The following is a 13,291-nucleotide window of genomic DNA, read 5'->3' as shown; positions in this document are numbered from 1 at the left end:
AATCGTTGGTTGTAACTTAAGCTGTCCACCTTCCTATCAGCGATTTCATCGTTTAGTTCCACTCTCGATTGTATCGCCGAACTTATAAGTACGTCATACCTAATTCTTTCAATCTCAGGCCCATATTAAGGCACCGAATCAACCATATCGGTGTTTGTTCCCAGTTGTGCAATGGTATCCTGCACTTGATCCGCGGCGGCTGCGTTTTGATAAGGGTCACCTCCCCCCAAGTTAATCTGGGTGATACCAATAGTTGCACTTGCTGCTCCTTGCGCGCCCTCAGCATTTGCACCCAAATTAAGATCGCCACCACCGTCTTCTACACCCATAGCTGCCGTAGCGTTTTGTGGTATGTCCTACGGCAGCGGCGGCCCTCCTTCTTCTGCTTCATCCACCATCGGGCCTCTGAATGACGCCCCATACTATTAAACTGCTGCCCTGGTTGGACGGTTCTCCCTCCATTCTAAATTCCTAGATCAAAATCCACCAAAATATCCGATGCCCTGAAGTTTGGTGACGGTGGCCTTTCTGGTTCGTCAATCAACCTTGCCCGGGTGGTGATGGTGTGTTCCGACGAGGGAGTGGCTCTCAAGTCTAGAGTGAACATTGAGAACCCCCCCTTTATTTCTATAGTCGGGACTCCCCTAGTTAAGTATTCCATCATCTTGTGATCTACGTCTTGTTTGATAAGATCTTCATGTCTCGTGCATCTGGTATACTTGTGACCAAATCTACCACACCTTGTGCAGTATTTGAACAAGTTCTCGTACCTCAATTGAATCCAGATGATAGAATCATCATCAAGCTTCAGAAAGAAACCTAGAATAAGAGGTTCCCCTAAATTGAGCATGACATTGATCCTTAAGTAGTCGTTCCGTGGCACAAAATTTGGATCCAGATCAATTTCGAAGGGCATGCCCAGCATTTCCCCTACAGTTTCAACCATGTGTGAGTTGAGATACTCACATAGCAGACCACAAATTCTAACCCAGAATTTTGCTCTCCTGAACCTCACCGTCTGTGGTACTTGGTTTGGCCACCATGGGGAGAAAACCAACAGCGCCCCATCAAAGCATGCCTTAGTCATTGCGAGCATTTCCCTCTTGTCTTCATCATTGGAGCATTTGAAGACATAGAGGTCATTCATCTTGAACACATTAATGTACCCTCTTTAACTCCATCTAGAGTTGATGAAGTTGCGAATGGAGTGCACTCTCCTAAAACTTTGTGCAATCCAAAGTGATACAAAAAAAAAACGGAAGGAGTAAAATATTCAGTTTAGTAAATCATAACAGACCCTAACTCTTTCCTCCATTCTAAAATGTCTTCTCAGTTTGAGTATTTGCTAAGTTGGGTCGAGTTGACTTATGAGAAGTTTTAGATTGGTAGGATAGTTCTTACTTTACTTTAAACAAAATGTTCAAGCCTGATTCATTTAATGAAGTACTGTAGAAGTTTTTGTAACCATGTTATTCAATTTTAAATTTGCTCATCTTTGAACGTCTTTTTGACATTTTGCAATTTATTTTTTCTCGTGATTTTAAACGCTAAAAATTGTTGTTATATTATTATGTTGTCTATGTAGTTGCTCTTAATTGTCGACTAGTATTTGCTGAAGTAGTTGTCTAGTTTAGATATTCGACACAAACTAAAATGTTGAGATTTTGGATAGTCAATTATATATAGGAAAGAGAAGGTGTTATAAACTAAATCTTGTAGCTTTTGCCAAAAAAAAAAAAAAAAAAATTAAAATAAAATAAAAGATTGATGTTGGTTTTACAAGTTTTGTCAAATGTATTTTAAAAGTTACAATACATTATTCACCACAAATATTCGGAAATTACTGGAGTCAATACGCTAAAAGCTAGAATGCTCTTAAATTAAGTGTACAAACCTTGACTTTAGTACTCCGTATTACAAAAATCATAAATCATAATATCCACAGTTATCAATTTTATTTTCTAAAAATAGTTAATTACTGTGTTTTTTTGGGAGTGTGATGAGAATACAACTCTCTTGGTGGGATTATAATTATGAAGTAATCCAATGGTGATATTCTAAGAAGATCGATGATTACTCCATGTTAAGCGTTTGTATCATAATATTTGATGCACTTAGTTAATGCTAATGAATAGTGTAATAACTAGTTTTTAGCCCGAGTAATGTCCCGAATAATTGTATGTATATTAAAACTAAATTTTAATATGATAAATTAAGTGAAATATAATTATTGATTAGTTAATCTTTTTACATGATTATTGTTTTTTTTTATAAAAGTACTTGTACTTGTTTTTCAAAAAATATTGACACACCAAAATTCATTATCTAATAGTGAGTATCCAAAGTTCTTCAACTGTTATAAGAATTCTCCTAAAATGGAAATATTTTTTCTAAAAAAAAAAACATTATTAGCATGAAAAAAATTACATGTTTGTTAGTTATATATTCTAAATAGTTGTAGAGTTGTATGTTTGAGCAAATGTAAGATATGAGATTAATTTTGTTATTATATTAAACCTCGTACACTGTTGTTAAATGTATTTGAATAAAAATTGTATATATATATTACTAAAGTTTGGAATTTACAAACGTAATTCACTATTGAAGTGGTGGTAAAAATTAAATCATAATGATGTAATGAATATGGAAATAATGGTAATAATTAATGGTACTACATGGCGCCACATCATATGCCAAGTAATAGCGGCACATGGCACAATTACATGCCTTTGTTGCCACATGGCAGAATTGCATGTATTGTAATTGAGTTTTAATAATACATATTGATATTGATTGATATTGATGTTTGTTATCTCACTACCAAGAGATTGTGGGCTTCAAACCCCACTAAAGGCACATTGGGGTGAAAATTCCTTTACCCTATCCCCCACTTTCAAAGGACCTAGCTCGTTAACTCGGGCGGGGTTGACATATGAGAGATTCCGACCTATAAAACCCTTCTCCTTATCTTATAAAGAAGTGTAATAACAATCTGAGCTTGAGTTAAGGTAGCTCGGTTTGTTTTGCGTTGGCTTAAACTCGCATTCAAGCTTATTGGGCTTTATATTTTCAAGCTTATCCCGGCTAATTATGCACAAACTTGAGGTCAGCCCAATTTAAGAAAATATGATAGATATCTCCCTTTTTTTTTGGTGTAATATCTAATAGAGGTATGATATGAGCAACCAATTTTTCGTAAAATATTACTAGTTGCTACTCTATACTTCATTTTCCTAACACCTTATTTGGATAGAAGGAAATGGAAGAAAAAGAAAAGGAAGAGAAAAGGAGTGCGACAAACTAACTTGTTTGGGTAAATGATTGGGGGAAGGAAGGGAAAGGAGAGGGAGGGATACATTTTCCCTCTCTCTTTAATAAGCATAATCTCTCCAAATTTAGAGAGATTTGGAGGAAAAATAGAGCTCACCTCCCCCTCCCTTTCTTCTCTCTTCCCTTCCTCTTCTATCCTTCCCCTTCCTTTCCTTCCTTGTTTCCTATCCAAACAAAGCGTAAAAGTTCACCATCACACAATGCCATTCACAGATAATCACAACTAAAATATGAATTATGAGCACTACTAATTTCTCTATCAATTATGTGTGCAACTATTCTTATTTATTAAGCATAATAACAAGTGGGTGTTCTCACAATATGTAATGATATTACCCATGCATCCCTTTTAAAAGTTACATTTAGCTCAAGTAAAGCCGTTATATCTTCAACTAATACCACTCCCCGTCCATGCAAATGATGTAATAATCATCCAAAATTATTGTGTCCACAGTCCACATAACAAAAATATGCTTTTTAAGATGTTATTTCATTCAATATTATTTGATTGAAATAATTGATAATAACCTTAACTATTACAAAAGGGACATGGGCACATGGTATTAATTTTTTCATACTCCCTCCGTCCTTTATTGATAATCTCCTATGACCAATTTTAAATCCTAAAATGATAGTTTCATTTGTTTTTTTTTAAGTACCATTGATATTAATTTTTTTACCAAAATTCTCACCAATTTGCAACAATATTTATGTAAATATAACTTTCCTATGTAAATTTTGCTTTTCCATGTACTCTTATTATTTTATCTTTTTATCTTTTTGCATACCCAATGTAAATTTACCTTTTCAATGTACTTTTACTAGTTCTTATTTATGTTTATTAATTTCCATAAAAATTGCCTATAAGAGACTATCAAAGTATCAATAACAAACAGAGGTATAATTTACCTTTTTCAATATAATTTTATGTCAAGTATTCTTGCTCAGGTATAATTTTTTACCAATTTTTTCAGCTAATTTGATTGAATTAGTTATTGGGTATTGATTTTTTTTTATTTTTTATTTTTTATTATTTTTTTTTATTTGGTTGTATAATCTGTGATGAGTTTGTTTTATATTGTTGCTAGAATTGATAAAGTTTGCGTCCAAAAACAGCTTATAAAGTGTCGCAAAAACGCGAAAATTTTAGCAGTGAATGTAGAAGCTTATAATATTCAAATTTCAATATTGTTAAATGTAGTTGTTTCACAAAAAAAAAAAAAAATGACATCATACTTGTATGTAGTCGGGAAAAATTTTATTATAAAAGTGACATGTGGACAATGATATGTCAGCAACATTTTGTTTTAGTAATAATTAGGGCTTGTTCACTTTAGCTTAATTTCAGTTCAGTTCAGCTCCAATCAGTTCAGTTCAGTTCAGTTCAGCTCTAATCAGTTCAATTCAGCTCCTAATTTCCTGCTCTCATAAAATATTCATTTCAGCTCAATTCAGTTCAGCTCCAATCATTTCAGTTCAGTTCAGATCCAATCAGTTCAGTTCAGCTCAATTCAGTAAATGTGAACAATCCCTTAATTAATTCAAAATTGTTAAATGTAGTAGTTTCACAAAAAAATAAAAAAAATGACATCATCCTTGTATTTAGGCGAGATTTTTTTTATTTTATGTGGACAATGATATGTCAGCAATGTTTTATTTTAATAATAATTAATTAATAGATTTAATTTTAAATCGGGTAAAATTTATACATTTATTCACCTTTTAATGAGTATCTCATCCAACTCATTATTTTATAAATTATTACATATGTACATTATATCGTACAGTATAGGAGTAAAGGAGAATACTTTGTTGGTGATAAAACTACAATTAGCTGGGTAAGCATTATTGAGAGATAGAAAAGATTCCATTTTAATTTTATTCCTTTCCCTAGTTTAGCATAATGTCAATGTCAGCCCAAAGCTCACTTTCCAACTTGGCTACTTGCAAATTTGCTACATAAGCCGCCAAATAACGACCAATGAATTAAGCTCATACAGTCCTACCATATGTATTTATACACTTATACAAAATACAATTATTCTATATACTTCTTATTTTAAATTTACGGACATATTTCAAAATCAATCCAGTGGTTAGAGGTCCTCATTCCATCCCTGTAAAAGGGTTTGATTCTCATTCCAAGCAAGTGAAATTCCTAATTTTTCCCCTATTTACAATGCAACAATTTGACATAAGGGTAATAATAATATGTGTAGGCTTGTAGCCCTTACTTAGGGCTAAAAATAAACATTTAATACATTTCTTAATTTGATTTTTTAATGTATTTTATAAGAGTATTAATTTCAAAAAGTATAACAAAATCACATGTAAATTAATGTAATCAATGTTATAATTTCCTTTGATTTTTTCATTTTTAGTTTCTTATATGTAGTCTTAGACTACGTATAGTATTTTTCTTGACGTAAAATGTGAGTAAAAAATATCACGACCATTGTAAATAATTTGAAACGAACGTAGTGTAATACTAGACCAAATAAGAAAATACAAAGTATTACGAAAATTTGTAATTATCATATTTTCAAAATATCAACTTGGGAAAATTGAATTAATTTGAAATGGAAAAAGTAAAGTATTTTTATTTATTTATTTTTAAAAAATTTTAACCAGGCACACCATAACCACTCCCTCCTAAACAAAATATAATTTGAAGATATGCTAAAATACAGAACATTTTCTGAAAGTCCAAAGATAGAGAGAGATACACTGCCATAAAAGCCTATTGATCAAATAATTTTTTTACATAAAAATGGGAGAAACTAGAAATGGGTCGTTGTTAATCTCGGATTTCGTGCTGTCATTTATGTGGGTATGTTCTGGTGTTCTTGTGAAAATCTTTGTCTTCCATTTTCTGGGATTTCAACATAATTTTATTGGAGAAATTGTGAAGCTGTGTTTCTCTGTCCTCAATTTGTTCTTCTTCGCTTATTTGGCTAAATTTGCGAGAGGTGCTTCTTATAATCCTCTTAATATTTTGGCTGGCGCTATTTCTGGGGGTTTTAGTCGATTTTTGTTTATCATTGGTGCAAGAATTCCTGCTCAGGTATAATTTCTTACCAAAACAGCTAATTTGATTTAATTAATTATTGGGTATTGAAATTTTATAATTTTTGGTTTATTTGTTTGTGTAATTTGTGATGGGTTTGTTTTCCATTGTTGCTGAATTGATAAAGTTTGGTGCTTTAATTTGATCTTACTTTGATTGAGTTTAGTTTGAGGTCTTTTTTTTTTTTTTTTTTTTTTTTTTTACTAATTAGTGATTATTTGACATCAAGATTGTAGTTTATCTTCATTTGTTGTGCAGTATATTGATTTGAAGTTTTTGTCAATGGTTGAATATGTTCTAGATTGAGATTTGTGAGATGAGAAAGATTTGATTTTAGTAGATTTAGGACCTTAAAAACACTTAGTTGAGTACTTAATTGATGTTGTTATTTGTGTGCACGTTCTTTTCGGTATGATGTCGTTCTGCATTTGCGCTTGTATTCGAAGCAAGATCATTGTGCTTGTATATGAAGCATTGTTGTTATATGAAGGGATCTTTATTTGTCGGGACTAAATAGGAAAGTGCTTGATTGCATGAAGCACGAAATTAGCATAGTAATAAGGACAATTCGAAAACCTTTGGCTTTGAAAATTGTCCTTTTGCCTTCATAACTCATCCTCAAAATTGACAAATAATTTAAGTGAATTCTTATTATGGAAAAGTATTTTACTTTTTCTTGTGAGTTTAATGTTGAGAGGGTTTGCTTTCACTTCATATTTACTTTCGCTTTATATCATGATTGTGCATCACAGATTCACAGTGTATGTACTTTTTATTGATTGTGAAAGTAGGGAAAATTGGATGCACTTTCATGTTAAGGTTCTAATGGTATTACAAAGGGATTAGACCGTGTTCTGTGAACAAGTGGGAAATTGGATGCATTTTCATGTTAAGGTTCTAACGGAGTTTATGAAGGGATTCGACCATGTATATCTGACCCCCTGCCCCCCAAATTTCCTGGATTTAGGTGGGAGCCTTTTTAGGATCATTGGGAATTTGGGACAATGTTGATGCAGATGATGTTTTGATCTTATAACTGTGTTGTTTCATCATACAAGTAAAGACATTTAGCAAATCTTGTTTAGAACCTGGATTGATTTTATAGTCCTTCAAATTTAAATGTTTGGAGAACTTGATTTTCGCATTGTATAAGGTACAGGTACTGTTTAATGGCTGGTCATTATAATGGTTGTTATGTGGTTTGGAAATGCTCCATTGTTACTACTCGAGTTGAAATCAAAGTTTACTATTATTTGAAGTTTTGAACTGTATGCCTTATAAGTTAATAGATAAGGTGTATGGCAATTTCCTTTTCTCAAATTGTTTTTTTTTCGTGATTGCCTTACTTGGGTAGGATAGTCGGTATTTTTCATATTTTATAGTTTATCATATCAATCTACTTCTCTCCATTTCAGGTGCTTGGAGCCATTTATGGGGTTAAGTTCTTAACTCATTTGTTTCCTGAAATTGGCAACGGACCAAAACTGAATGTCAACATCCATCAAGGCGCATTGACTGAGGGAGTCCTAACCTTTATGATTGTTTTCATCTCTTTGTCATTAGCAAGAAGCATTCCTGGGAGTTTTGTGAGGAAAACCTGGATTTCTAGCCTTTCGAAACTTACACTCCACGTTCTTGGTTCCGACTTAACTGGTGGATGCATGAACCCGGCATCTGTATGTATCTTTACCATGTATAGTTTATAAACTCAGTTACTGAACTCTTTTTTAACTGTCAATTTTGCTGCTTGCCTATTTAGGTGATGGGATGGGCTTATGCTCGTGGTGACTACATAACTAAGGAGCACATTTTTGTTTATTGGCTTGCTCCAATTGAGGCAACCTTACTGGCTGTATGGATCTTCAAGGTGTTGTTTCCGAAAGCAATTGAAGAGTCTGACACAAAGCCAAAATCAGATTGATTTTTGAACAATCTTGACATTTTTTTTGGCTGTATGGATCTTCAAGGTGTTGTTTCCGAAAGCAATAGAAGAGCCGGAGACCAAGCCTAAATCAGAATGATTTTTGAATCTCAACATGTTTTTTTTTTCTTCATTCCCTTGTGTGTGTATTTTGTTCCTTGCACAGGTACATAATTAGATATGAAGATAGTAAATTATGGAAATTGTTAAATACATACAGAGTAGCATGAATGGGAACATTTCCCTTTTGTATCACTTCCACTAAAACTAGCTGTAAATTTATCTTGAGTTTATTAATGCAAGAAAGTAACTTGCAATTGCATCCTCATCGATTTCCATCTACAGATTCTGGTGTGCATTTCAAACTCAATGACGGTACAAATAAACCCTCTCAAATCCAATTAAGGAGCTTTCGCTGCTTATCAGAAGCCTGTCATCCTCTGCTGATATATTGTATTGATTTATTTTTAATAGCAGGAATGCCTCAATTTCTCTAATGTGGAACACCTGAGAATCTGTTAGCCATAGTTTATTGCTCAATGTCTCAACCATTCAGTCGTTGGCTGGCTTTTAGTTGCAAGACTTACAACATTTTTTTAGTGTGTCCAGATTTAAGCAAAAATTTTCTATGCAAGGGGTCATACTTGTATGTTTTGACACAATCTGTTGATCTAGTGACGGCTGATCAGTCGTATTGTTGAAAGGTGACTTTTATCCGATACTTAGGCACGTTTAAGTATTTTAAAGGGTGAGTTAGAGTAGATGCACCCAAAACGTAATTAAATTCATGTGACTTTGCAGATCACTCTCTTATTTTGTACCAAGTAATTCATCAAAAAGTCAAATTATGGTAAAATTCTTCATATATGAAAGCCCGCAACTGCCTAGTTTTTTTTATGACTTTAGAAAATATCAAACATGGAATCAGGGATATTGCTGAAATGTCAAAATCTGCAATTTATAAGTTTACATACTGTTACAGATTCTCTGTTCTCTGGCAATAGCAATTTAAGTCATCCTCGAGTATTAATTACTAGAAGGAACACAATACAGTAGTACATAGGAAGACTAATATACAAGCTGAGGCTCAAATTCTGCAAAATCAACCGAACCAGATTCAATAGGTGGCATCAGATACGCAGCCAAGATCTCTGAAACCAGTGCTGCTACTAATGGGATCCTCTTCAAATTCTTCACAAAGCCGATGTCATCAGTCTCCCCAATAGCGATGATCTTCTGGTTTATCTCCACCATTCGATCAAGCTTCCTCTTGAACTCTGGGTTCTCCACATCTAGCACAGCTGGGAATATTCTGGCAGTAGTGCGGTTGGTCTGCAAAAAACCAAAGCATCAGAAATCCAATCTCTAATTTTCACAAGCACGATAGAATCACTTAATATGGATATATCCTCTGGTCTACAGGGTATACGAAATTCGTAGTTATACGCCTAAGTAGCTTAGATGATTGGATTATAGTAGAAAAGTGTTTGAAAGGAAGTAGTTAAGCAAGAAGGTAACAAAGTAACAAGCTTCATTTTTGTACTTTAAATAAGCAAACTAGAATAAGCAAACTACATTGAAGTTTGCTTTTCAATCTAACACTTTAATTTACCTTGAGTACCTCTGTCAGATTTTAACACCCTGACATGGGTACAAAAACTTTTAACACTTTCTTTGGACCAAAAAAAACGTGGAACTTTTTTTGTAAATCATCAATTTTGACACTTGGAGACATACCAAACACCAAGATTCAAATGTGAGGAAGATAGAATGTACATGAGAACAAAAGCAATCTACAATTTCATCGTCTCACCTCAATAATGACATGCATGTCGAATTCTTTGGTGTTGAGCCCAATGCCTTCATAGAATGCTGTCCTTTGGCAATCGTTGAGGTACATGGTCACATAAACCTGCGACAAACATAGATATAGAAGTTTAAAATAAATGGTATCATTACAGACTTTCAGTACTTGTAGTCCAATCTCCCCTATAATTGAGTGCTTGCTTTCAGATCCCACAGCATAAAAGTAGATATAGCAAAGGGATAACTTGTGAATGTGATGATTACCGAAAGGCAGAAGAAACGGGACCAGAGTTTGGCCTTCCAGTCATTGAGGAACTGGGGCTGCGCCTTCATGAGAGCAGAGAAAAAATCTCCGTGCCTGTTCTCATCTTGGCACCAGTTCTCAAAGTACTTGAAGATGGGGTAACACTGGTACTCAGGATTTTCCTTAAGGTGCCTGTAAATGGTAATGTACCTCCAGTAACCAATCTTCTCTGATAGGTATGTCGCGTAAAAGATGAACTTTGGCTTGAAGAATGTGTATTTCCTAGCTTTGGTCAGGAAACCCAAGTCCAAGGCCAGATTGAAATCTGACAAACCCTTGTTCAAAAACCTGCACAAGTTAATAAACAGTTCAGGTGAAAACTTTTGGTACCTAATTATCACTCAGAGGCTGAAATCACATTGCAATAACATCCACAAGGACCATCCGCAATGCATTGGAACCTCGTGAATATGATCAAAGTTCTGTACAAATAGAAAGCATTTGAGAAGTTTTAAGGTAAAGAGTCGCGAAAACATACCCAGCATGCCTGGCTTCATCTCTAGACATAAGAGAGAAAATCTCTGCCACCACTGGATTTGTTTTCTGCAAAATTGAAGGACATCAAATATCAATATGTCACATTGTTACAACAATATCTTACACTAGATGACTAGAATAACTAATTCTATGTCATAATTAAAATTATGCAGATTATGTTAGTGCAATAATTCAATTTATATACACAGATTAGCAAAAAGTAAACACTGAGGGTCCATAGCTCAGTGGTAGAGCATTTGACTGCAGATCAAGAGGTCACCGGTTCGAACCCGGTTGGGCCCTTTTCCATTTTCTTTTTTACTTTTTACCTTTTGATTTTGCTCTGAAAAGTTTCCTATTTGCACTTTTTTGAGCTAAATACAAATCACAAGTCCCAAAATTACCAGACTTGAACTTCAAAAAACCACCAAACAAACACGTAACTTCAATTTCCTAAAAATAATTATAAACTGAATACAATTAGTTCACAACTATAAATTTCTAATTTTTATGTTTTTGTTTTTGGTGACATTGAGCCACAATGGCTGTTACTGCTGTTAGTAATATAGACGCCCACAAACAAAATTCTCTACAATTATAAATAGAGAATCGTCATACTAGTAAGTGATATAGACAAAATTCGATCTAAACATCATATATTATCCAACGACACGACTTTAAATTGCTTACAACTTTACAAGTAAACTTTAGTAAACACTCACTTAATTGGTCACCATAGTCAACATGCTAAGTGATGTAACTAAATATAACACAACTTAAAATTGCTCACAAGTAAACTAATAACCCACATTATTAGTCAATAATTAGCATTTGAAGTGATATTAACGGAATTTGACTCAAGGTATATAACACGACTTTTAAATAATTCACAAGTAAGCTAATAACCCAAATAGTTAGTCACTATAGTTAGTATATGGAGTGATAATAGACGAAATTTGATTCAAGGTCACGGGTACCACCCCACCACAACAAAACATAAAATTGCTTACAATTAAACAAACAACCAACTTAGCGCCTGTTTTCATTGACTGAACTGAACTTATTAGAGCTGGGTTGAAGTGAACTTATTAGAGCTGAACTGAACTGAGCTTATTAGAGGTGAGCTGAACTGAATTGAATATTTTATAAGAGAAAGAAATTTGAATTGAACTTATTAGAATTGAACTGAACTAAACTGAAAATAATCGTATGAGAACAGCCCTTGATCAATCAAAAAAACATTAAAAAAAAGGAAAAAATTACCTTAAGCCTCCTACCAAGCTCCTTGTAAAGAAGAAACCCAGAAAATTCAGCAGTACAAGACCTTTCCAGAAACTCAACAAAAATCTGTCTCAAAGGCCCATCAAGCTTATCAGCAGCTTCCTTAAACTCACTGTTTCTAACAAAGTGAGTTTGATTATAATCAGTCTTAAATTCCTGCAAAAGTGCTTCAAACTCAGATTCATTCAGGTTCTTGTTAATCTGGGTGTTAAAAAGCTGCTCCATTTCATCAAAATCAGTGGTGTAAAATCTGGGTGTTAAAAGGGTTTCTTGAATTTCCTTCTTATTCCCCTTTTTTGATGTTTTTGGGGGCATTGATGTTGTGGACATGGATACTCTGAAGCTTTTTGCTCCGGGTCGGGTTATCGGGCTTGGGCTTAGTTTCGGGCTGAACTTTGAAATGGGTTTAAGGAGTGCCATTTCTGCTGCCATTGTTGAGGATTGAGGAGATAGCTAGAGAAGGAGGATAAAATATTGGTGGGAGTCTTGGGATTGTTATAAAAGTGATTTATTTATTTTTATAATTTTTATAATTTTTTATTTTTTCAATTTTTTTTTGGAAATTTTGAGGGTAATGAATCTGATCCAATGAAATCTAGAGGTTGAAGTGGGTGTTTGCCACGTGTCATGTGGTGATGGGTTGGCTTGATTTCTTTGATGGGTTAAGGACTTAGGGGTTGTGGGTGTTCCAACTTGGCTTTGATATATATGTGGCTCTTCTTGCTTTATTTGATTGTGTAAAATTTTTGGAGTTTTATGGTTTCATGGTTTGTAATGTATTGTCATCTATAATTGAATTTGGTTGATCATTTCATACATGGATAACAAAAATGTGACTCTTTGATTGATTCCCTCCCTCAAAAAAAATGTGACTCTTTGATTTACGATCATTATCTAGATTTTTTCATAGATCTCTACTTTTAATTATATACGCTCTTATTGCATGGAGCCACGGTGAACAGAGGTAAATACTAAATACCCGAGTATGAGATACGAGTGTTACCATGTATTTCTCATTAATCTTCATTATCGTCTTCTCAATACTCTTCATGTATTAGTTTTCGTGGTACACTATGCACGCATTAAAAGTTAAGCATGGTGCAAT

General features: G+C 33.8%; 2 protein-coding genes and 1 non-coding gene across 3 annotated transcripts; 2 read left to right on the top strand and 1 right to left on the bottom strand.

Annotated features, from left to right (window-relative positions):
* The first annotated feature begins 5,993 nt into the window (after positions 1–5,993).
* On the top strand, positions 5,994–8,646 carry LOC145583332 (putative aquaporin SIP2-1). Its single transcript, XM_081640564.1, has 3 exons — positions 5,994–6,394; positions 7,813–8,073; positions 8,157–8,646. Exons 1-3 carry the CDS (start codon positions 6,101–6,103, stop codon positions 8,316–8,318), a joined length of 717 nt encoding a protein of 238 aa, XP_081496690.1. The 5' UTR covers positions 5,994–6,100; the 3' UTR covers positions 8,319–8,646.
* Positions 8,647–9,251: 605 nt separating this feature from the next.
* LOC145583331 (magnesium-protoporphyrin IX monomethyl ester [oxidative] cyclase, chloroplastic) lies at positions 9,252–12,693 on the bottom strand. The gene is made up of 5 exons (XM_081640563.1): positions 12,169–12,693; positions 10,907–10,971; positions 10,389–10,716; positions 10,132–10,230; positions 9,252–9,650 (listed from the first exon to the last, which is right to left on the bottom strand). The coding sequence occupies exons 1-5, from the start codon at positions 12,616–12,618 to the stop codon at positions 9,387–9,389; spliced, it is 1,206 nt and encodes a 401-aa protein (XP_081496689.1). The 5' UTR covers positions 12,619–12,693; the 3' UTR covers positions 9,252–9,386.
* TRNAC-GCA (transfer RNA cysteine (anticodon GCA)) lies at positions 11,137–11,208 on the top strand. The gene has a single exon. It is a non-coding gene; the product is annotated as a tRNA-Cys (tRNA).
* Positions 12,694–13,291: the final 598 nt, after the last annotated feature.

The sequence above is a fragment of the Chenopodium album genome, chromosome 15, assembly GCF_948465745.1.
Source record: "Chenopodium album chromosome 15, dcCheAlbu1.1, whole genome shotgun sequence".
Lineage (NCBI taxonomy): Eukaryota > Viridiplantae > Streptophyta > Magnoliopsida > Caryophyllales > Amaranthaceae > Chenopodium > Chenopodium album.
Note: the sequence above shows the minus strand (reverse complement) of the source record. Positions and strands in the feature narration are given on the sequence as shown.

Bases quoted from the DNA above. Each gene is read 5' to 3' on its own strand.
- LOC145583332 (XM_081640564.1), top strand. From the start codon at position 6,101: ATGGGAGAAACTAGAAATGGGTCGTTGTTAATCTCGGATTTCGTGCTG. The intron at 6,395-7,812 runs GTATAATTTCTT...TCTCCATTTCAG, and splicing joins GTGCAAGAATTCCTGCTCAG to GTGCTTGGAGCCATTTATGG. The intron at 8,074-8,156 runs GTATGTATCTTT...TTGCCTATTTAG, and splicing joins GATGCATGAACCCGGCATCT to GTGATGGGATGGGCTTATGC.
- LOC145583331 (XM_081640563.1), bottom strand. From the start codon at position 12,618: ATGGCAGCAGAAATGGCACTCCTTAAACCCATTTCAAAGTTCAGCCCG. The intron at 10,972-12,168 runs GTAATTTTTTCC...TCAATTTTGCAG, and splicing joins AGCTTGGTAGGAGGCTTAAG to AAAACAAATCCAGTGGTGGC. The intron at 9,651-10,131 runs GTGAGACGATGA...GGTTTTTTGCAG, and splicing joins ACATGCATGTCATTATTGAG to ACCAACCGCACTACTGCCAG.